General features: G+C 46.2%; 1 protein-coding gene across 1 annotated transcript; it reads left to right on the top strand.

The window, feature by feature from the left end:
• The first annotated feature begins 2,136 nt into the window (after positions 1–2,136).
• On the top strand, positions 2,137–23,622 carry LOC144145951 (uncharacterized). Its single transcript, XM_077677823.1, has 4 exons — positions 2,137–2,468; positions 11,631–11,817; positions 17,014–17,189; positions 18,703–23,622. Exons 3-4 carry the CDS (start codon positions 17,148–17,150, stop codon positions 20,599–20,601), a joined length of 1,941 nt encoding a protein of 646 aa, XP_077533949.1. The 5' UTR covers positions 2,137–2,468; positions 11,631–11,817; positions 17,014–17,147; the 3' UTR covers positions 20,602–23,622.
• The last annotated feature ends 379 nt before the right edge of the window (positions 23,623–24,001 follow it).

Raw genomic sequence — 24,001 nt, 5'->3', positions numbered from 1 at the left:
ATCGGGAAGAACGTTTACTTTCGATGCATTTAAATCGGCTGAATGCAGAGATTTGCCGAGTTGTTTACCGTTGTCAATGAGTATGGCGGAAAGGTACAAAAGTGCCAGGCGAAACGTGATAAATGGACACTTTCAGTGACAGCTCACGACCGCGAAAATGAGCTGTTTCTTCGCCAGGTGTTGCAGTTGAATTGTCAATCTGGTAGGCTCATTTTACTGAAAAACGTCATTTCGATCCATTTAAATTAGCTAAATAGAGAAATATTCTGAATCGATTCGTTTGAGATTAGAAATCCAATGTGTGCAAAACAAGCCAGCATAATGTTGCAGGGTAGAAAATTTGGTTTTTTGAGTACGCAATAATTTGCTGTTTGGGGCATTCAAAATACGCTTTATCTAGTGCCGCTGTAGGGGATTGAGAGCCATATTCACGACATGTTTTCGTTCAAAAAGGACTGGTAGGGAGTGATCGTTTGTCTTGTTTTCTTTCTACGCCAGGACCCTCGCGCAGCGCTGCTGTGTGTTTGTAATGGAAGTGCGCGAAGCAGCCAAAATTCTGGGACGGCTCCTATTCACTTTCTAAAGTTTCGAGGATGTGTGTAATCGCTCGTAGGCATCAACCAGCTTACGAAGCGAAGAACCAGTCAAATAGCCTTCCCCTGCTCCGTAATAGTAGCGTGGGGGAAGAGAATTGCAGTAGGGCCCAACGTGAAAACTCATGTCGTACGTGCACTTTATAGCAACACTTATTGATATAGCCATTCGCGCAAATGTGAAATGCGTTGTATGCGAATGGCTCCGTACCCGCAATTTCCAGGTAGTTAAAACTGCAAAGAGGTACGTATGTCATATTAGTTCATTTCTCACTCCATCTTTTCCGTAAAACTTCTAACCATGCTCAAGTGTCTTAAATGTATTTTAGCAAGCTCTGCTGACAGTTGTGCAGGAAACACGAGCTCCAGAGATTAAAAGATTCAGCAGATTCTCCGCCTTTATTCAGTAGCTTCCTTTACGTAGCAAGCATAGAAAAATTTGTGTTCTCGCCCCCGCAGGATACGAAGAATTTGGTGCCTTCTGTCCATGATGGTGGTTTCGATCGAATTATGTGAACGTTGAACATGCACACTTTACTCAGCTCGTGTTGCGTCTGCTAATATTTTTTTCTGTTTTTTGCGTACTCCCGTGTTGCAATCCTTTTGCCACCATAGGTAGGAAGCGAATCTACCTGCTAGACTTACGTTTCTGTTTCACTTTTCTCGCTGTCTCTCAGAACTTGAAGTCGGGCTATCCAAATACCAGTGACGGAGCGAAGTGTGTGAGCCCAGGCAGACGCGCTGGGAACACTAGGGATATGGTAGATTTCGGGAATATGTCAACAAAAAAATACTGTACTCAGTCAGAGCTTCAAGACAGAGCAGGTATGGATACAGACAGAGGATAGAGACAGCGCTTGGGTAGTGTCGAAAATGCGCTATCTTTTGTGACAAGAACGTTTGTCTGAAGAGGCGGCTCGCAAGCTTTCTCAGGTATCAAGGGGGCGTTTGTTGGTGGTAACTGGCCCGCACGCGCGCACTGGCTGTATACACCGTACACGGTTGCACGCCCGGCTGGGGTCCTTGGCTACGGCCGGAGAAGACGACCACAATCCACCTATCACGACAGCGTTCGCACGCGCGGAACGCCACGCTAACCGCCGTTATTCTCCCTCGCTCTCCCTCTCGCCCCCCTCACGCCCAGGCTGGCTGTGGTGCCTTTCTTCTTCGCGGCCAGCCCTCTCATTCCTCATGGCTGCAACACCTCCCAGTAACGAGGCCACGGTGACCTGTCAGTACCACAGGAGCAACGTCCGACATCAACGCGTTCGAAATGCCTGTGCGAATAAACGTTGTCAATAAAAGAGCATCGGCGAGCTATTTGGCTCGATGATGGGGGCACGGAGTGCGGGGGAAGCCGGCACGGCTTTTCGGCCTGGTGCTGTTTGGGGACCAGATCGATTCAACGCCGCCGCTGCCGCCGGCGGCGTCGCCGGCCTGTCCGACCGGGCGAACCAGAAAGGAGAGCTGGGGTTAGAGCGAGGGCGCGGAGAAGGGAACGGAATTGAGGCGGTCTAGGACGGTGGTGCGAGTCCGCCGCCGCACGCTTGCCCTACTAGAGTGCGCAGCAGCCGGAGGCGCTAGGTCGCTAGCGCGCGCGCGCTGGGCGTGAGCGTCACTGGCGCCGCAGACGCCGCCGACGTTGGCAGAGCGGCTCGAGGGAGAGTGTACCGCGCGCCCGCGGCCATGCGCGCGTGCCGGTGTCGTCGCGTTGTTCCGCATGTCCGACTGTTTGGTCGCTAGCACCGTCCTCGAACATATCGTGTCTTCGGTGTGTGCCCGTCCTATTTGTGCCCGCAGTGACGGGGAGAAGAGTGAAATCGCTTTCAGGTTGCCCGACACGAGGACTGACTTTTCCTCCTTCCCGCTGCCACGGTAAGAGTTGAGTCTCTGGCATGCGAGGTCCGTGACAAAGTTCGTAGGGCTGAGTCAAATGAATGAATGAATGAATCGGGTAAGATCATGCCCGGCTGTTGTGCGTTCGAGGAAAATGGGCGATGTGAAACGACACAGGAATAGACCTTGTCCAATGCTCGAATTACGCTGCCGCTGGGATTATTTGGCCTCCTGCAGCTATCACCGCTGCTGCGGTCCACAACACGCGCCGCTGATGCAGCAGAACATCTAATCTTTACTGTGAATCGGAGAAAACATATATCACGTACTACTTGTACCTAATCTTTCTGAGCGAAATATTCTTTGCTGGTTTTGTGACACACCGATGACCATTTCACTCCTTTCATTCAACTGAAGATAGACAGCTCACTATGCGCCAGTTACGACGAAGTGAAAAAGCTTTTACGATCGTAACCAACATTAAAGTGCGTCTGATCAGACATGAGACGCCTGAACAATGCGAGCGCGTGTCGAATTTTCCATCAGCGTTGTGATAACCGGGGCTAAGGTTAAACGTGGCTGCGAAACTCCAGCAAAATATTACCGAGGTCGGCTTTTTCATGTTTACATTGTGCCGTAGCGCTGACATCTCTTCAGAGCCGTTGCGTACAATATTGCCCGAAAAGAGTTCAGTAACATCCCATCAATGTTTTTGTTTCCCATAAAAAGCAGGTAAAACCCCGCAGAAGTTTAGATGGTTTTTCATGGATAATCTCAGTGCTAATGATTTGTATTCTAATTTTCTGCTTTAAAGCGCCCATGGCTAGATAGCTTTGTATTATGAACGCTGACTTGCTTCTGGGAGAACCACTGTCTGCTGAAGGGTTCCACTTTCGCATAATTCTGCTTCTGCAGGGTGCTCTATCCCGTAGAGTGAGAGAACGAACAAATGTTTCTGCTTTTTAGAAGCTTACATAAAGGCAGTTGACATACGAGTGCCTCTAGCAGTTGCAGGATGGATGAAAGAACTTCTGGCAACCATGCGTGGACTTGTCTGTCTGTATTCAACTTCAAAGTGCAACTAACCTCGCTTTTGGCCGGTCGTACAAAAACATGAAATATATTTCCTGTGTAAACTGAGCGCTCAGTATACAGTTCAATGAAACTTCAACTGTTGGTGGTTGCAATAAAGCGATAAAATCAGTGCTGTGTTTTCCCACAGCAAAATTTACTCCATGATTGCTTATCCCAAAAGCCGACTGACAATTGAAGCCAAGAAACAGTGCTATTTTGAGCAGAGTTGGTTGTACACAGGGTGCCGATACTTTGCTTGCGGGGAACTTTCTCGATTACCTTCAGTGCACTGAGCTTTATACAGTATCGTATTGATACCCTTCGTTTGAGTTGTTCTCAGAGCGACTGTTAGCACAGCGACTTTAAGTTTTGTTTAATGACTATGCATGCTTCATTGGTTTTCTCTAAAATGTATTGTGGGTTTTATCATCACCCCAAAACAACCACCTGCCCATGACTAAAAAGAGCTCGGCGCTACGCCACACCAGTACAAAATGATGCATACAATGGGTTTGTTTGTAAATGCTGAAGAGAACGGAATCGTGGTTGATGCGAAAGGAAACAAGGAATGTGGGGCACTCGTTTGCTGGCTGGTTTGCGTAAAACTTTACGGGGAACTTACGTCGCGAATTGGGCTCCTATACCTTGAAATCAAGAAAACTGATTACACCAGAATTTGCGGTCAACAAATGGTCAATATTCTTTGTGTTGGTATGCCAATTTAACTGACTAAATGCCTAAAATAATTTCTCGGAACGAATGTATCCAACTGCAAGATGCAATTTGCAGGGATAACACAAGGAAAGAAGACTGACATAGTGAATATCCGTTTTATTGCAAATTCATGCGGCAGAAGCATTTCGCTTACCCTGCTCTCAAAACTCGCGTCCCATATTTTGGAACCAATCGAGAGATAGAGAAGGCTCTTTATGGAAGAAGCAGAAAGTTTTCCCGGAGTTTGCACTCGCCTACATGCTTCTCTGCTAGAGGTCGGGGATGTAGGCACAACAGGCGCTAGAAAGACGTGGACAGAAAAAAAAAAAAAAACACTGGTGTGGCTTGACGTGCTTGACGGACTATTTTGTAGATTTTGTCACAGACTTCACAATTTTGAAATGTGACAAATGTCCTCCAAAAAAGGAAACAAACTTTTTAGAGCCTTCCCTTTGAGGGCCAAGCCCATTGTCCTAGGATAGTCTTCAAAGTTACTGGCTCTTCATCTAGGCGTTCAATATCTTAAAAAATGGGATCTTGGTGTCAAGTAGGCCACACATTCTAATAAAATATGTTCAATGGTTTCTAGAGGAGAACAGTTATCGCAGTACGGGTTGGTCGTCAGTCCGAGGCGAAAAAGGTAACGGTTGGTGTAAGCCGAGTTCAGTCGTAGTCGATGATATAATGTCTCTAGCCTGTGAGGGAGCTGTATTGGAAGTCTTGATTTCAATTCAGGGCTCGTTGCACCATAGCCGGTTTCTTTCAGTTACTGCAAAGCGATGTGCCATGAGAGAATCCTCTGTTTTTGTAAAGAACACTTTACGGTATTGCCTATGATTAAGGCCCATACGGGGCGCTTCATCGGCTTTTTTTTATTTCCAATTATACCACAGTGGCGAGGTATACATTACCAGGTGATGCAGTGTCCAGCAATGCAAGCAAGGTCATCGAAGGCTGCGGTATGGTGGGTGGAGACCTGCTCCACCTTCACAAAACTTGCAGAGCTATCGAAGTGGCCGGGTGTGCGAATTCGGGGAATGACTAGGACCAGCGTTCTGTTTGGCTGAAAAAGGGCGTCTGGGTTGAGACATTGCGCAATGCGAAACCTCATGCGCGCTTGGATGTTGCCCCTGCGCACATCTATTTTGTGCTCGAATCCTTTAGATTAATCATTTGGAGGTCTCAGGTGAAGACGACCTACGATGACTTCTAATAAGATTCTATATGAAAATAACGCAAACCCTTTCTTTTCTCTTCCATCGATCTTTCAGACGAACACCTCGAAACGTTATAAGCACATTGTTGTAAGCACATACAAATTAAAGTTTGCTTCTGTTTTGGAATGTGTATTTTAAATCAACTGGCTTTAAAATGGGGTCACCTCCGCTTCATTGCGTACCTCATCTATTTCAGAGATGAACCTAAACCAAACTTTAGGCATGCCATTGACGAGCTCAACCAATTACAGATAAGAATGTTCGGGACCTTGATATGGGCAAACCAGTCCGCAGGGTAAATGGACGGGGACAGATCTAGCTGGAAACACACCAACCTCTTTTTTCGATAAGCAGAGGTGCAAAAAAGAAGAGCTTTTGACAATTCGAGAGCAGGAATCCCGTAATTAGGTGCGGTCACGGAAAGATTCAAACCCTTTACTTTCTGAATGATGTTTAAGCGTCCGAAGATCGCACTTGCTGTTTCATGAAGTTTATTCAGTCAATAAATATTGAATCCTAACCACTCTGTACAAACCTCACAAGTTGGAAAGTTTGCGCGTGATGACAGAATGCGTGTTAGGATTTCACCACAACCGTGGAGGATTTAGACTACACGTAGACATTGATTGACACTTGTCACTGAGCATGGTAATGCACCTTTTCAATTGCAACTACACGCTTCACGCTGCGCACGGAGGTGGTTTACGTTTAGCCTTATGACTAGTTTCCCGTGGCGTATAAAATGATGGCACGGTATACTGACGTGAGAGATATCGCTTTGGATTCCAATTGTATACACGTCTAAGAAAACGAAAGTGACTGTGTAACGGCTGCAGTCGACATTTAGGGTCATTAGACAGTCTCTCCCATTGTAGAAGACGACGATGACGATGAACGGTTTGGCTATTGATTGTCCACGCGTTAACGAACATAACGGTGGCAACTGATAAATGGCTGTTATCCCCTGAACAAGTACACTTTGTTAACACAGCCGATGGCTGCAAGGGTGACGATTGGTTGGGGCCTCACTGACCAACCGAGCGAGCTACACCACAACATCTGAAGAATGCCGCTTCCGCAGCTATACTAAATATTTTGAGCAGGCACTTATCCTGGTACTTAGCCTTGGGGTAATGGGGGGTGCTCGAACCATCCCCTTTCCTCTTTCCGATTAGTTTTCCGGGAGCGCGTAAGCGAGTGCTTGTGTTTCTTTCGGAAAATGTGCTCGCATAACTCGATATCGATGAGCCTTTAAGGGTTGCTGTTTGCTCGAGGGAAGCTGGCCGAACACAATGCACAGTAACCTCAGGGCGGATGACCATGTTGGGCTTAACATGACTTTTTTTAGCTCTCCGGCTCTACCTTTACGACCATATGAAAAGTGCTGTGCCAATGAGTAAACCAACTGCACGAGAAGATTCAAGATGTGAGGAACAGACAGCTCATTGTTTCAAAACATTATTTTATTGCATGCTAAAGTTTGCTGTTCAAAATATTACTTAAACCAGAGTCCTTCAATGCAATAAATCACTATTGTTAAACTTTTGTTTAATCACATTCAAATGTTACTGTTTTAGTTCAATATATAAGTGTATATTTTAAATCTTTGGTGCAGGTTAGCTTGCTGGTTAATGATTGACCCGTATGTACGATGAAACTACGAGAAGAATCAGAGAGCTGCGGAGGAGGAGAAAGAGGAGGAAGTCAAGGAGAATCTTTTTATTGAGAAAAAACGGGTGAACATAAGAGGATCATTGGCCTCGGTCGGTATTTTCATAAGCTTGAAAGCTTTAAATCTGAGTCGGGGATATGAGGGCGCAACGACAGAGTCAAAGGAAAATTTTGCCTGCGGCCAAGAAGTGCTTCCGCCTTTAATGCCATGCATGCACTAGCTATGGCGGTGGTTTCATACGCAAAAACTTAAAGTTAACCATTTCGCTACCTTGTTAGTGCCCTGTACATCTTGGGACGGGCTCGAGAATTGATGAAACACACTGCACTGCGTTAGCTCCGATCCATTCCCAAAACAATTTATTCTTACAACGCCCTCCGCCCACGCACGAATGAACGCGGACGTACACGGGTGTGGTCCCGTCCGCCTTTGTGTAGGAGCTCCGCAGTCTTATCGATGAAGCGCCCGTCCCTGCACGCCAACAAGCCGTCGGTTCCTTGTAGCACAGTGGGTCGCTGATCCACTTCCCCGTGAAGAGATGGCGTCCCTGAGGCGCCGAAGCCCGCCTGACGAGACGTAAAAAAGGGTTCGCCGCGCTTGCTTGACAAAGGCTGCTGGACCATCTTTCTCCCGTGACTTACACACCACATTGTCCACGAAACAACAACCCGTGGTTTATAGGATGTTTATCGATTGCCTTCCTGATGACTTCCAAAATTTCGGATGCCATGCCGTCCGCATGATCGCAAATGCGGTCATTTCGTAGGGTTTACCAGTCATGTGACGCCGAACACCTGTTTCAAGTACTTAGAGCGCATACTTGATTTTCACAAGAGCCAATAGGAGAATGTTACATCTCAAAACAGATGTCACTTGCTGACAGGTTTCATGAAACCTCGCTTTGTAACTTTTTTGTACCTGTCCAGAAAGGGTGACTTAAAGTCACAATCCGCCGTACCACTATCATCTCTGTTGCTCCGGACATAGATAATATTTCTCACGGATTAATCCCTTCGAATAGCTCAGTATATCTATTCGGGTACCTGTCTCCTATTACGTTCTTTTATCACAGGCAATGGAGTTGTGCTCAAGTGTACGTTACCCACCAAACAACCAAGCAAGATCGACCTTTATTGGTGCAACGCTTTGACGATACGCAACTGAGCAAGTGGCCACAAATCACGTTCACAACTTTGTATCCTGGTGTCTTATAGAGGGGAGAGAATGGGAAGAAAGAAAATAGCTTAATTTACACAATGCATCACAATAATAATCATCATCAGGCCAGTTATGCTTCCTGCACGACGAAAGTCATGCGCATAGCCTTCAAGCAACTCCCATCCGCGCAACTCAAATTTGTTGCTCACACCCGAACTCTTATCTCATACCTACATCAAACATTCTGCCTTCATTTACTTCTAGCGCTGTCTATGCTCAACTCCGCCGATTTCTCTTACTTTGAGTAAGGATGGCTCTCACCGGAGCTTGTTTCCTAGACGCTCGCCTTTTATCCATAAAGATACTCCTAACACCCTAAAGCTCGATGTTGGCCTAGTTTGGCGCCCACGAGTGGTTCAAGAACACCGCACGGGCTAGACCAGAGCTCGAGTAACTCGAGTGTGACGTGCCTGCTGTGTACGGTGTTTAGTTTGACATCGGGGTGGCGGCATAGGTAAAAGTGATAACTGGCATCCTTTCCGTCTTGGCTGACGTTATCGCAATCGGCAGTACTCGGAACCGCTATCGAAACACTGAACAAAAGGGAGGAGTTTTGCGCCGCTCGCTGTCTGGCATGCGTAATCATGCGAACGGCAATTAAACTTCGCAGATCAATATTTGGGAGTACGGATGCGCTAGTAGAATTCCGCCAAATGAAACTGCGCACAAACACGATTGCGTCTAACTTTTCAATGCAAACATGCCTGCTTACTGCAGCCACTAAAATGTTAATACATTTTAGTTAATTAAGCCACCGACACCAATAGTTACCACCTTATTTTATGCCCCCCTGGGCGCATAAGCTCACTGTAGAGGTGATCTTTAAGTATATCAAAGCACAAGAAGCTGCCGACTTAACTTTGATCACTCTGTAGATTTTTACTTAGCATGAAGCCGAGCTAATTTTCGCTTTACCATTAATACATGTCCGCGTTCATTACAATTTCTGTCATTTACGGAAGAATGTATTTATCACCGTTCTGCTAAAATTTCGCGCTTAAATAACTCATTGTGGTGTAGATTGACTGAGACTGCGTCCTATTACAATGTTGATGTAATATTTCGAATTAAAGCCGTCACATTTTTCTCCACTTTTATTAAAGGGGCCATGAGGCCAAAATCAACTTTCGGTTCATTCAAAAGATTGTCTCGTTAGAATAACACTGACAGCACTTTTAAAGCAAACTTTCCCGAAATAAGGTATATAATTAGGGAAAAGGAGAATGGCCATGTGACGCCTTAGCTCATTCTTCGCACTAGCTGTGCGATTCGCTGAGGCCGGAAAAATCAAACGCGAGTTACACCAGGCCCATCAGCTCGCAGAACAAGATCTTCGCGTTTAAACTCAGTTCATATTCGTTTTGTAGCAGCAAGATTGGTGGGGTGAACAATGAAAGATACGAAAGGAGTAGACCGGCGCTTTGGGCTTGTCTCACACGACACTGGCAAATTGGCATAAGCGAAATTGTCTTCTGTGACTTCATTTGTCGAGCGTTCCCAATTTTAACTAAACGATTACTATCAACCGTACGAAAAAAAAACCAGGTGTGAATATGATAAAAAAAAATAAACGAATGCGGTCAGCGAGCGTGAGCTGTATTGTAGCGCTGTACAGAACACCGGCAGTAAACGAAACAACGAAAGATGTTTTATCATCTACTGCAGCCCTAGTCCACATGCTAAACTTTCGCTTCAAGTACCTTACTGGATACGTCATCGCTGATGTCACAAAACACACAATTTAGCGAGAGAATTGAAATTTCGGATTAAACTGTGTAATTTTTAAGTGAATAAAGTATCGCTTGCTACCGGACAAGAGCTTTGGGCACTATAAAACACTGTTGAATAAAATCAACCTGCATTTTGTCTTCATTGCCTCTTTAAGGTGAATACTTAGTGAAAAATTCCGGAAATCTAAATCACATATATTACTCCGACATGGCTTGGGTGTCGAAGCCCACTGTAAAACATGCAGGTGACCACATGGATAGTTCTCGTTTATACAAGCCGAACAACAGCCGGACTTACCTGTGCGCCGGACTTCAGTAAAGCGCAGTTTATTTGAAAGGGCACCAGTGCGCATTTTGCTTACGTGTATGAGTGTTGAATTTGAATAGTTCTTTTATTCGTGAAGGAGTGCTCGTCCTGCTTATTTAGGACTCCCGCTCTGCCGTGCTTCGCGCTGTTTTCTATCACGAACTGCTACAAATTAGCCCTACAAGACTCTTACGGTGACAACAGGACTGCTCTCTTTTAAGTGGCTTGGACTGCTGTTTTATGGCCCGAGTGGAGTCACAGGCTTCCGTTCAGAGGCAGAAATAAGTGGACATGAAGTTTAAACAACTTTGAAGCCGGTGACACCAGTAGTTCCGCGTTTATGGTTTTACCGGGTCGTTCCATTTCACGGGAAACGTGATGTCCTCAAAAAGCCCACATACGTATACTTCTGCGTGTTGTTTGGCGTTTAAGACGTGGGGCATGAAAAGTATATACTGTTGACACTAGGCGCCCAGGTTGACGCTATAACTATATTTCTTGTTTACAAAAGTTGGCATGCAGTCATAAACGGCATTAGTGACAGTGATAACAAACTATGCCGGGAAGAAAGCCAGAACTCGGGCAAAGGGCGAGAAAGGGAAGAGCGCTTCAGGCTGGACGGCGCGAGGAAGGCTTTTAATTAAGACGCTCAGAACAAAAGGCTCGACACGTCTCACGCACAGGTCGTTCCGCGCCGCCGCTTGCGTGCTCGTGCAGCTTCGGTTTACGACGGGAGGTCTCACGCAAGCTGGAGCGAGAGCGCGGACCAACCCCAAGCACGCATGCGGCGTGCGTGCAAGCCGTTTTGGCAATCCGTCTCTGTAGAAGCCAACGCCAACAGATGAGAAAGCCTATCTACGACATAGTCATGCGCTTAAGTAGCCACGTGGCAATTATTGAGCTATGGCAAAGTCATCGGAACATCAGCAGGGACGGTGCGTACAAACCACTAATTTGATTGCTAAATATTCGGAGAAATGAGGGGCTCACAAGCTTTCTTACTTAGTGTTGCCAAAGCACCCTTGTTACAGCGGGCCTGCTGTTTTGTTGCTTCTGCTCTGCCGGTGCGTGCGGTACTCTTTCAGGCGGACCTTCCTGCCCAGTGCTGGCCTTTGTCGCGACGCGCTGCGTGCCGCTGCCTTCCGCGTTGGCTATGAAAGGGGCGGCGGCAAGGGATAACAAGCACCCCGAAGCCTTGCAGTTGCGAGCTCGCCAGTTTTTCTTTTTGATAGTGAGGTGACAATTAGATTGCCTGCCTCTTCCTTCCAGCTGCCAGCAACAGACCTGGCGACTGGCTGTCGCAGTGTGGGTGGACCCTGCGCCTGGAGGCGGCTAGAAGTCCTGGTGCCACATGGTGCCCTCACGTCCTCGGCCGTCTTGGACGTATGAAAGCGGAACTCCTGGCCGGATGCAGTTTTTGCTGACCCTGCGAAAGACGGGATGAGGCGAACGAATGGTGAGTTGCTCTGCGAGGGGCATGGAGAAAGATCCCGGCCGCGTGTTTCCAATCGCTTCAAGAAAATTTATTAATCGCCGATACAAAGACCCGCTGTGCTAAATACTACACGGGTCGCCTAAACCATACACACTGCATGTATCACTTTACTCACTACACCACTCACTACACACACAGTTCACTCCACAGTTCTCCATAGTTCACTAGTACACACACTATTACAAGCACAATTACTTTGAATCATCACTGGAGATCACATCATCGAAAGCTCACGACAATACGTCACGATCAATACAACAGTCAATAGGGTAGAATAGACACTTGTATTTGTTTGTTTACCACACGGATAAGCCGAGTGAACCACCATTGAAGGAACTGCTCTCCCCCAGCGCGGCGAGCTCAGCCTCCAGGTGATCGAATAGACGCGAGCGCATTTTTCGAAGCATTGGAAACATGCACTTTTGTGGCCGCGCTCTGAGAGCCGCAAAGCCGCGCCTTTTCCAGATGATCTGGGCACCAAGGCACAGTAAAAACAGAACAAGTGCATCGCGCGACTTTGTGCGTGCGTAGAATTTGTGTCCAAACATCCGAGATAACAATTTCCAGTAGGTCTTTGCAACCTGGCAATCGAACATCGCATGCCGCAGGGTTTTACGCTGCCCACACTGTGGGCACCTGTTGGAGGGTGCCACACCCCATTTTACGATGCTGCACAGAGCACCCACGTGACATGCGTGATGCCACTGCGCGCGCTATTCTTCTGAGCGCCTGCTAGAAGGAGCTCGGACCTGTGGCATCAATGTAGAATACTGAGTACTGGCGCTGACGGCTTGCGTTCTAGCTCCAGCAGGTCTAGCTCTTGGGTTTTTTCATTGCGTGACTCTTTTTTTTTTATTTTTTTCCAAACCAAAATGTATCTGTTGTGATTGTTAGTAATAGCGATTTGGTCTGTATTAGGTAGCTTTGGGTTTGGGGCGCAGCCAATGACGACGTTTAACTGCCGTTCTGCACCGCGCGAACAGATATGTCACGTGGGTGCTCTGTGCAGCGAAGCGTTTGGAAATACGCGTCCCGGCACGTATTGATTCCTCCAGCAAGCTTTGTGGCTATTCATTGATACCTACAGTTGTAAGATAGTCACTTTTCGCTGGGCCCAATCTGCTTCCCATATGTTGAAAGCTTGTATTGTGTCAAAACAAATCTAAAATCGGTTCAAGAAAGTTGCAACCGCGTAAGCTGCAAAAAAAAATAAATCATGCACCCCTTTGTTAACGACGACGATAGTTGAACGCAAAGATTTATATTGATGGATTCCTGGGTTACACAATCCCACACTAGGAGTATGTGCAACTCTGGAGGTACGCATCACTTTTCTAGAATGCACACAGCAACTCTCGGGCGTGCACTCCATAGGCCTAACGTTTGGCTTTGGGATGTACGGCGCGAATCGGTACCTGCTGCTTGGCGTTCGCTTGGAAATGGAGCAATCGGATGGACGGCGGCTTTATAAAGCGAGGGATCCAGATTCTATACCGGCCACGGGAAGCGTTTTTCTCTGTTTCCCTTCACGCGCGATCATTCATCATGATCGTCAGAGAACGTTGGCTTTCCTGGAGGCTCGTATTGGCGTACAACGGCATCAGTGAGGACATAAAAGCTGCGCTTTAATATTTACAATTGCTGTGTATGCGGCTACAAGCACTTCGTTTGCAAATAGGAGGTGAAAGATCTAGTATAACCAAAAAGTGTTTTTTTTTTATTATTCAATTACCACACTATATGCCAAACAGTATTTTTTGTTTTTTTGCTGAAGAGAGAAGGAGGTGTAAGGTTTCCTGTTGGGGACAAGGCAGGGTAAATGAGGTTGCACGAATTTTTCTTGTGTGTTTATGTATTTACGAAAGACATCATTAAGGGGCACTCACCTGTTGACACTCCCATGGAATTCAGTACTTGATGACCCACGGGCTTAAGAACCATCGTGCACCTATGCGAAAGGTTTTGAAGATCCACGGAAATGCTCCGAACGGGCTAGTTTGCCTATCTTGGAAATATGGCGCTTGTGTTTGAAAACTAGATCAGCCGAAATGTTTCTTGCTTACTTTTTGTTCCTGAAAGGAGATCATATATTTCGAAGCGAAGCAAACTTGGATTCTGGGAACATTTTCATGTATCTGTAATGTTTTTTTGGTATCCGTACACTATGCATTTTGAAGCTCGTGGGTCATGAATCATTAAGTCCCATATGTATGTTTTCAGGCGAGTCCCCCTTAAAGGACTATTTTGCGGCATATTGTCTTGTCTTGCGGACAAATGGAATGTATTCTCGGAATTACAGAAAAAAAAAACAATTACATTATGCCATCAAGTTTCTGCGGGGTGTTTAAACGCTGCCTTGGTGTGCGGTATTCAATTATTTTTTAAGTAATTACCTTATATAGTTAATGCGGGCGTGTGTTTTAGTTGAAAGCTCTGGGTAGCTATTGTTCTAGTTATAGCTGAATATGCAGTGTGTAAAAAATTTTTAACTGAGCACCTCCCACATGTATTCTTCAAAATAACTTTTTACAATGTGGTCGCTTTTCGCGATTTCCTGAAGTTTTCCCAGTGATCTTAATTCTTTGACCAGTTTATCAGCCACTGCCAGCATGTTGGGTTGTTTCTGTTTCGTGTAAGTGCGTGATTTTATTTAAGCCCACACCATTTTATTTGACATAACCAACGCAGTTTTTCAAAAAAGCATCATACTGGGCCGCTTGCAAAAACGCATCTATAAGAGCTGTTGTTCCGAAATACGAACGACATCTAGAGGATGTAATAACAACGCAAATCAACACCTTCTTTCTTCATATGGCCAATGTGATATCCCCATGTAAAGTGGATGTACTCTCTATGGCGGACATTATGCTTGATTTTTGCGACATGGCCTATTATGCTTAAGGTAATAGTAAGCATACATAATTATAGCATATATTGCGTTCGCTTCAGCTGAATAAGGAAGAAAAAAATAAGCAACTTCAAAATAACCAAGACACAAGTTTATGCCCCTGCAAAGAAATATGAGATGTTTTACGCTGAAGGATAGGGGAGCGTACCATGAATCAGAGAAGCAAACTACCGTTTAATTGAGGGCTTGGAAGTGTAATCACGAAGAATACTGAGTGCCTTCTAAGACAATCCGGTGGTTTAGATTCGCCCCAGTGCATTTTACTCACCAAATACATTCAGCCAATAAAAAATTTTTTGTCAATGACAAGGTCGAGTAAATTTTCTGTCACAAATGTATCTGCGCTTGGCGCCACGCAACAAATCACGGCGTCCTGCATTGCGTAGCGCCACAGCGCAGATCGGATTTTGAGTCAAATGATACAGACGGTGTTGTAATTCGTTGAATTCGCTCTGTTGGCGGCGTAGACATATCTCACGAGGGCGTAGTGGTGAAGCTGAACTATATAATTGCCTTCTCAGGCGGTGTAATGTCTAGTGTGACTAGCATACAGAAGGAAGGGAGCACCAGAAATAGGGTCCAGAGGGCGAGACGAAAAAGTGAGAGAAAGCAGAATTAAAGCTAGAAAAGGGCAAGTTCAATTGGGCGCTAAGGACTGGACAAGGTTCGAGGGGTATTGAGCAGGTAGAAATCACCGGGAGGTGTGTTCTTTGAATTGCACAATAACGGCAGATAATACCGATGCCACTTGTGCCGTGCATAACGAGCACTATTTTTCATACGCACATCCCGAGACTGGAATGACCAACCTGCTGCAGTTGCTACCATCATTGACCAATCTCGTTTCAAGCACGCCATTGAAGAAGTGCCGCCATAACTAGTGTACCCATTCTGTTGCTGTCGGTACGTTGTTGTAACCCTCCTTTCTAGTACTGTATCATATCCACCCCTTATATAGAAGTGCCGCCATAATTACTGTACATCGTCTGTTGCCGTTACCATGTTGTTACCCTTTTTTCAAGTGCCGTGTCATGCCCACCCCTCATGTAATGTCCCAATGGGACCTTTGAGGAATCAATAAATCAAACTATTATTTAACTTCAATAGCGCGCTTGGTTATCGCAATTACAGAAGAATCTAAGTTGTTGTACAGGCGATAGCTGACGCACATGGATTGAGCTATTTGCCATGAGTATTTCTGTCCGCTGCTGATTGAAAAATGGTGTGGTATTTGCAGCGCATGTGTGCAAAGTTGCTTTTGTAGAAACAGGGACGTTTCTTCCCTTCTTCTCCCTAACTCCTGCAACTCCGTGAAGTACTCTGATGGTGCTATAACGTTTGCCAAAAGCACTGAACCCTTACGTGGTTCAATGAATTTCATGATTTTTTTTGTCTTTTGATAGAGGCTTAGACAAACTGTTTGTTTGTGTGCAAGTAGGGTAAACATCCGAAAAACAGCCACCGCGGAGTCTTAAACACAGCAATGCGCAAAAATTTGCAAAGGTCTGTTATAGTTGCCAAAAAAAATTCGCGGAAGGGGTTTCAGAAAAAAAAAAAAAACATTGACCTCCCGGGCTACAGAGAACTTAGTTTCTATTTGGGAGAACTGCAAACTATTTCGCACCGATGTCAGTGTACGATCTGCAGGTGCGTCGGTATCGAGCATTACATAACTTTATTTTAGTGGTTAAAACGGCTTGTTTAGTGCTTAAAACGTAAGCTTGTTTCCTTACTGACATGAAAAATTTCTGCACGTATAGGCCAGACACCAATTTTTTGGCATCTTTGGCATAGCTAGCCAAATTGTCTTCAGTTGTGCTCCACAGGGACGCCAAGTGGTTAGCTGGTCTGTTTAGTAGAAGAGGAGCTGGCGTACGCACTAAATTCTGCTTCGCGTGTTCATGGAGCCAATTGTTCCCTGGAATATCCGAGGCTGTTCGGTATACCTAGTTTACTGCATGGAGTTATCGACGGTCTTCAACGCCAATGCCTATGCTTCTGCAAAGCTCTTAGTTTCGCATTGAAGCAAAATTAGGCGTTGACTTGAAGTGGTCGCACCACGCATTTGCTTGGGTTGCGCGCAGTGACTAATGATGCGCGCGGTGCTTCTTCAGTGAAACTCATGCCTGTTTGCTTTTGTTGTTTTTAAAAAATTCAATACTTTTATCCTGGTGATGTGGGAGTGGTGCCTCCTTCTACGAGACTGTTCCTAGTGAGCAAAGCTGAATGTACCTTCCGATCTGTTTCAGAAAACAAGATGTGCCGTGACTCCTCAACAAAAAGAAGAAATTTCCGGCAGATCGACAAATTATTGCAATCGACAATGATAATGCCGGTCCACGGGCAATAAAGATTAATTTGGCTCAGCCTAACATGACTTAGCATGAGTCAGCCACCACTACAAAAGGGTCCCAGACCGACAGCGGTGAGTAAGGATGATGATCACTTGGCTTTCTGTAAGGGACAGCAAAAAAAAAAGAGAGATGGAAAATAGTTCTCCCTGTAACCTTCAATTTGACATCCCCATGGGTAAACTTTCAACGCGTGGAATAAACTTAGTTCGGGATAGTAATAGTGTACCATATGGGCAGAATCGGAAGTATCAATCGTACCCGTACTAAAAGTAAAATTAGTATGAATAAGAGACAAGTAATTGACGGCAACAATATTTAGAGACAGAATGCGAACGCGGGATGGTCTTATTAAGTACCACATTTGCTTAGAATACCCGTAAGCTACCACTAGCCTCGCTATAAGAACTCAGAGAAATCATCGTGCTTCTGACAAGACTCCCTGCCTACTGGCACGAAACAGAGAACAGTAAACAAGTGAGCTGGTGTTTTCATTATTAACATGGACATCTAAGTAATACCATGTTGAAAGAGTTAACTGTTATTATAGTACGAGCGGGGTCTCGCCGTTTGCTTGTACTAACGAACGAGATAGATAGATAGAGAGATAGAGAGAGAGAGAGAGAGAGAGAGAGAGAGAGAGAGAGAGAGAGAGAGAGAGAGAGAGAGAGAGAGAGAGAGAGAGAGAGAGAGGGGGGAATTTAATAACAGTTGAAGCCAGCATTTTCGTTGTCAGGGCCTTCAGCCTGAAACTCCGCTGGTGCAGCCGACTGTCTTTACCCTTTCCCGTAGCAGTAACTGCGGTTCATAACACGAGCTGGCCAGCGTACTGTCCCGCTGTTCACGTAAGTGGTTGGGTGGTGAAGATCTGGGTTTTGTTGGCATTCCCTGACAGTATGGTACAGTGTGCCTGGGGATTGGCATTGAGTGCAGAGGGAATCATAGAGAGTAGTATGCATGACGTGTAGGCGTGTTGGGTGTGGGTATGTGTTCCTGTGCAGTATCCGGATGACTTACTGTACTATCGTGAACCGATCATTGATTAGCCGGATCAATTAAAATGATAGCATATCAAGAGTGAATGTTTTTGAGCCGCATCGTCATATCTTTGGTCGACAATCGTCCGTTTCTTGCTCACCCTTTCGTGAGCAAAGAATAAAAGGCACACTCACAAAGACGTTTTTTTTATTCGAAGTGAAAGCGTGTGTCAACACGCTGCGGTGGCTCACAGGCTAAGGCGTTGTGCTGCTGAGAACGACGACGCGTGTTCGATTCCCGGCCGTAGCAGCCGCTTTTCTGATGGAGGCAAAAAGCAAAAACGCCCATGTGTGCGAGATTTCGGCGTACGTAAAGGTCCCCAGGGGGTCAAAATTAAATCCCGAGCAGTCCACTACTGCGCGTCTCATCGCCTGCGTGCATTGGTGGGTTAAACCCCACAATCAAATCAATCAAAGCGTGTGTCATGTACATACGAGTAATTTCTTTAACCGGTTTGTTAAAAACATTTCGTTCTGGAAAATCTGCATTGCATTTTAAATGAGCAGGGTTCTGTATTTGGCATCGCATGACTTTCTCTAATCTTTTCAGGTATCCGCGAAGTCCGTGCGCAAGAAGAGCACTGCCCTTGTAGTCATCGGGACGGTCGGCGTAGCTTCTCTCTTTTTCTTCTGTTCACGACAAGACGACTCCTTCTGGCTGAAGCCGGTCATCATAGCTAAAGAGTTCGTCCATCGACATCCTGGGTATATAGTCCATACTAAAGGCTGCAAAATCCCTGCTTTTGACCCGTTCCACTGGACGGTTGCTGGAATGTACCACAAGCAGACCCTGTACGTGTGTCCAGGAAAGCCCAGCTTCATACGCTTCGCCGGAAACGTGCCTTCTATAAATGACAGGGTCCTCTGGGAATATTTTAAGCGCCTGCCTCGAGACGTGCTCTGCCAGTACCAGACCATAACGCGCGACGAAAATAGGACAGACCCTGATGTGGCCGTAGTGTACCACTCTAGCACAAGGCTCGTCTTCGGACGGCCCCTGTCCAGTGATTTCATCTTCGTAACGTGTTTCGCGTATGGTGTGAAGTTTCACGAGGAGTTTATCATGGTGCCGGTACTCAAGAAAAGTGTAGAAGAACGGTGCAAGCTCACCGAAGCGGCAACGAGGTCACAGCTCAATGCCACCAAGGAACGGCTGAACATTGTGATCGTGGGGTTGGACTCCGTCTCCAGGCTCAACTCCCTCCGACATCTAAAGAGAACTCGTGCTTTCCTCTTAGAGGAAATGAATGCCATCGAATTTTATGGTTACAATAAGGTGGGAGACAACTCTTTTCCGAACCAGGTCCCGCTGCTTACGGGAAAGTCGGCGGAGGAAGCCATGGCGCTGAGCCCTGACAAGTACTTTGATAACCAGGATTTTATTTGGGACAAGTATGCCGGCCTTGGCTACCGCACATTCTTCCTCGAGGAAAGCCCCAGATATGGATTGTTCAATTATCTTCTCAAAGGATTCCGAGCTGCTCCGACGGACTACTACTGCCGTCCCATGATTTTCGCGATCGACCACTCGAGGTTCAAAAAATTTATAGGGGACGGTAAAGGCTGTGTAGGTTCGAACGTCCAGACAGCCATGTACCTCGACTACTTCACTTCTCTAGTCACGTTTTTGGGTAACCGCAGCTACTTCACGTACACCTGGATCTCAGACGTAACGCACGACAACCTCAATTCCGCCGGCTTCGCCGATGAACCCTTTCTTCGCACTTTCCAAAGACTCAACAAAAGTGGCGTCATGGACAAGTCTCTGGTCGTATTCCTCAGCGACCACGGCATGCGCTACGGTCCCATCCGCCAAACACTCATAGGCAAGTACGAAGACCGCATGCCGTTCATGTTCCTAATCCTGCCACCAGAGTTTCGCCAAAAATACCCGGAGGCTGTCAAGAATCTCAGATTGAACCAGCATCGCCTAACCACTCACTACGACCTACACGCCACACTTATGGAACTTGCCGACTTCCCCAACGATATGCCGTCCTTCCAGACAGAGCACGGGCTCAGTCTCCTTAGAGAGGTTCCCGAGAACCGGACATGCAGAGAAGCGTTCATCGCTCCTCACTGGTGTTGTTGCCACGAAACCGGCCAGTTTCCCCTCAGCAACCCTCTGTCGAAGAAAATGGCTAATTTTGTCTTACGGACCATCAACGGTTGGCTCCAGAACGGTGCTCCGGGCAAGTGCGTTCGTCTGCAGCTTCGGAAGGTCGTAGACGTGTACGAAGTTACGGTGGACACAAGTGGTGATACCCGCTACTTCTGGGTCACAGTGAAATTCTTTCCTGGCGAGGGTCTCCTAGAGTCAACGGTGGCCGTCAACGGCACTGGGGCCATGAACGCAGAACGCGTGAGTCGTCTTGACTGGCACGGCGCCCAGTCGGCCTGCGTTAAAGATCACCATCTGGAACTGTACTGTGTTTGCAAACACCAGTGACATTTATTGCTGTGATGTGTGTTCAACATGCAAAGGCACCGACACTTCTATCAATCAGACGCCATCTTAGAGAAGCTTTTAATTTTGGCATTCCGGAAGCTGTCAACTATGCGCGTTTAAAGGGACGGACAACCGATTTTTGTCGCGTATATGTTCTCTAGCTCACATGAAAGCCGGCGTTTTATTTAGCCCAGTAACCGCAAGCAATTTCTAAACAAATTGACGCAAATAATTCTAATTTGGCAGCAAACTTCCTGAAATCAGAAGGGTGGCCGTTCGTAGTGTCGAAACTTGACACTACACTATGTGTCCCTGTCACGTGACCTGCAAACCTAGCAGCTACTGTAACTGTTGAAACGTTTATTTACGTATTGAAAACCTTTTAACACAAGTATTTGTACAAGGTTAAATTGTATATGTATTTTTAAGCATTATTTTGAAAATTTTAAAGACACGCCGCCCGCCTTCGCTGTGTTGCTCTCAGTGTGGCTAACTGAGCCTTCATGCCCAGAATCAATGGCAGCGTTCAGTAAACAGACCCCGTGAAGGAGCTTTGACGATTCTGCCTGAGTCAGGGGCGTTTGTTCTGCCAAAATATTTGATTTCAGTTTCCAAATACGCCAACGGCAGCTTAAAAAAAAACAAAAAAAAAACGTCGCGCCCGGGGAGAATCGAACTTCCCACCTCCACAACGTGAAGCCAGATTCTACCTATCGTCTGTCCCAACAGATGGCGCATTCGTGCAAAATAGACTGTTGAATTCGAACAAACACATAAAGGAATAATAAAGCCTGCGATTCGCAATTTTTTGTAGCTGGAAACAAGTTTTTAAATACCGGTTTTCATTTCGCATACAGACAAAACTATGTTGCCGAGCTACTCTCATGGTTGCTAGCATTATTTTTGGGAGGGACACATGCGGCTCGTAGATCTAAAAATTTTGATTTAAAAAGTTCTAGGGCGTTATCAGCAAAACCGTTTCTCGTCAGGGTGCTTTAAGTAATGCCCTTTCATTCGGGATAGATAATATACTCGACAAAAATCGGTTGACTGTCCCTTTAAGCTTTCTACGCCAAGTGCCTCAATGTTCATATGAAGTAGCATGCTTAAGTCATCAAAGTACAGATTTCGGTTTGAGAAATCCAAGCTGCGGAAAAGAAACTCCAGGCAGTTCTATATATTTGAAAATGTTTTGCAGGTTTTTTAATCTCGTAGGTATATTCAACAATTTAGATTCACAAGGACGTCATAGATCCATGCCCAGTTTCGTTAACAGAGCTATATTTCTTGTGCAAGATGCGAACTTCTGTTTATAGATGCTTATCAAGTGTCGGTATGAATGCGTATATGCAGTTTGATGCAACGGTTTTGTAAAAGTCCACTATAGCAGCCCCGTGACGCTTATAACGACAAACTGCTGCTTTTCATACAAATATTGTTGGATACTAATTCTATAGATGCAGACTGCACTTTTCAGATCGTATTTTAGGTCACTTCTTTGCGGCTCAACTTTTTTGCCGTAAGTCGCTCTCAGTGTGACTGAGCGCAAATGGTAAACACGTCGTGTGACGTGCTGCCCGTCCAGACGCATAGTTTACTTAAGGAAAGAAAGATCTTATACTGATGTCATACTTTCGCGTTTGATGCGCATCGGGTTAGAGAGCTATACGATTATCAGGATGCCATGCCGTTTCTTTAAGGTGCGCCGAAACTTCACAGCCCTCAGTCGTTGCAGTTTAGCACCTCCGTTAAAGCCAAATAGGGCATGTTGACACCGACAAACACCCCACATCTTTTTATGCACGAAATTATGAAATAAATCCGGATTTGTAACACGCCGTGGCTTCACGACTCTGTCACAAACGAGTTTAACGCATGCGTAGCAAATACAGTCTCTACTTTACATTCTGTCACACATCTGCTTCTCCTGGCAATGCGATGTTAATCTTGGCAAATTTAGTGCCATGGGTAAAGGACGTGTTGAAGTTGCAGGCTCTCTAAACGTATTTCGGCGTATACATGCCCCTCTATAGCTATTAAGCAGACTGAAAGCGGAAATTTTATATAGCCGTCACCTCATATTTTAGTGTATTTACTTGATTTCACATCGCACAGCAAAATGCTAAAGTATGAAATAACAAAAACTGTATGAGGGTTTTACAGAAGCAAAAAAAAAGTTGGCCGACGAATACGATACTCCCTAATGCGATATTTGGGCGCAGCAGCAATGCGCTGAGGCAGCACTCACTCGTGGGTTCTCTCGACGGCAGCAATGATGAGCCTCTGCGTCGGCGGCGCCAAGTGCGTCTGAGGAAGGGACCGTGAAGTGCGTCTTAAGCGAACGCACGTCATAGTCACGCACAGGCCCCCCTAACTTTATCGCCAAGCGTCGCGCCCTCGAGCGCCTCGTGTGGGCACAGCATAATGCTCTCCCCTCCCCCACCGCGCACTTTCGGAGAGCGCTGGCTACCACCGCCACGGCGAGCCGCCCTCCCCTCCCAATTTCGCGGCACTCTCCTCCTTTGATTTCTTTCATCGTTCGCTTTTTCTTTCTCTCGTCGGTCCAGGCCATCGTTCCCTCCGTTACGCTGACAACCTGCTCAGCACAGAGACGGCCGCCAAAGAGGTACGCCCTAAAACAGCCATGCGAATTCTTTTTTAAGAGAGAACGCTTTGAAGTGACATTAAGAGAAACAGCCGGCATCGATGGCGGATCTTAATGTCTGGAACTCGTTTCATAGGGCCAGCCTGTGTGTTACAAATTTTTAAAAATCTTTTCAGCCATTTCACTGTGTCAAGGTGGAGGGCCAGCGAAACTTTTGTAGCAGAACTGTCGGATCTAAAACTTCACCACAGGCGACACACAGACACCGTTCGGCACTGTCGGCTCGAACGCCCAGTAAATGCGAAGAGGGCGGAATGAAGCCGAATATTCTTTCAGTTTCGCTTCTTCCAGTGACTGAAGCGCGGTTTGTGGCGCCACCTTCGGCACCGCGAATCTGCTCGATCGGTGAGCGAAGCGTGGTCGGTGGTGCGTTCGTCGGCGTGGCGAAACCGTACGAGGTGTTTTCTTGGCGTTGGCTGAGATTAAAGGTCATACGAACGCTACCAATCGTTTCCTGTGTTCGTGCCTCGAGAATTCAGCTTCGCTTAACTAAAAAAACCACTGACGATTAATGTAATCCCTAATGCGAAATTGTGCGCAGCTCTAAGTGCAATCTTCTCGACCACGGTGCATATTTATTTATTTATTGTCTCAAGAAGTGTTCGCGTGATGAATGCATGGTGGTGCGTGCTACTCTGCATATATCTCGCACGGTGTCGCTGCCGCCGATAATGTTTTGTAAATCGCATTTGAACCCCCCGACAAAATGTCACGTGGTTCAGGTGACCACGCAAC

This window comes from Haemaphysalis longicornis, unplaced genomic scaffold, assembly GCF_048455015.1.
Source record: "Haemaphysalis longicornis isolate Haplotype H1 unplaced genomic scaffold, Haemaphysalis longicornis Haplotype H1 scaffold_7, whole genome shotgun sequence".
NCBI lineage: Eukaryota > Metazoa > Arthropoda > Arachnida > Ixodida > Ixodidae > Haemaphysalis > Haemaphysalis longicornis.
This window is presented reverse-complemented; position numbering and strand designations above follow the sequence as displayed.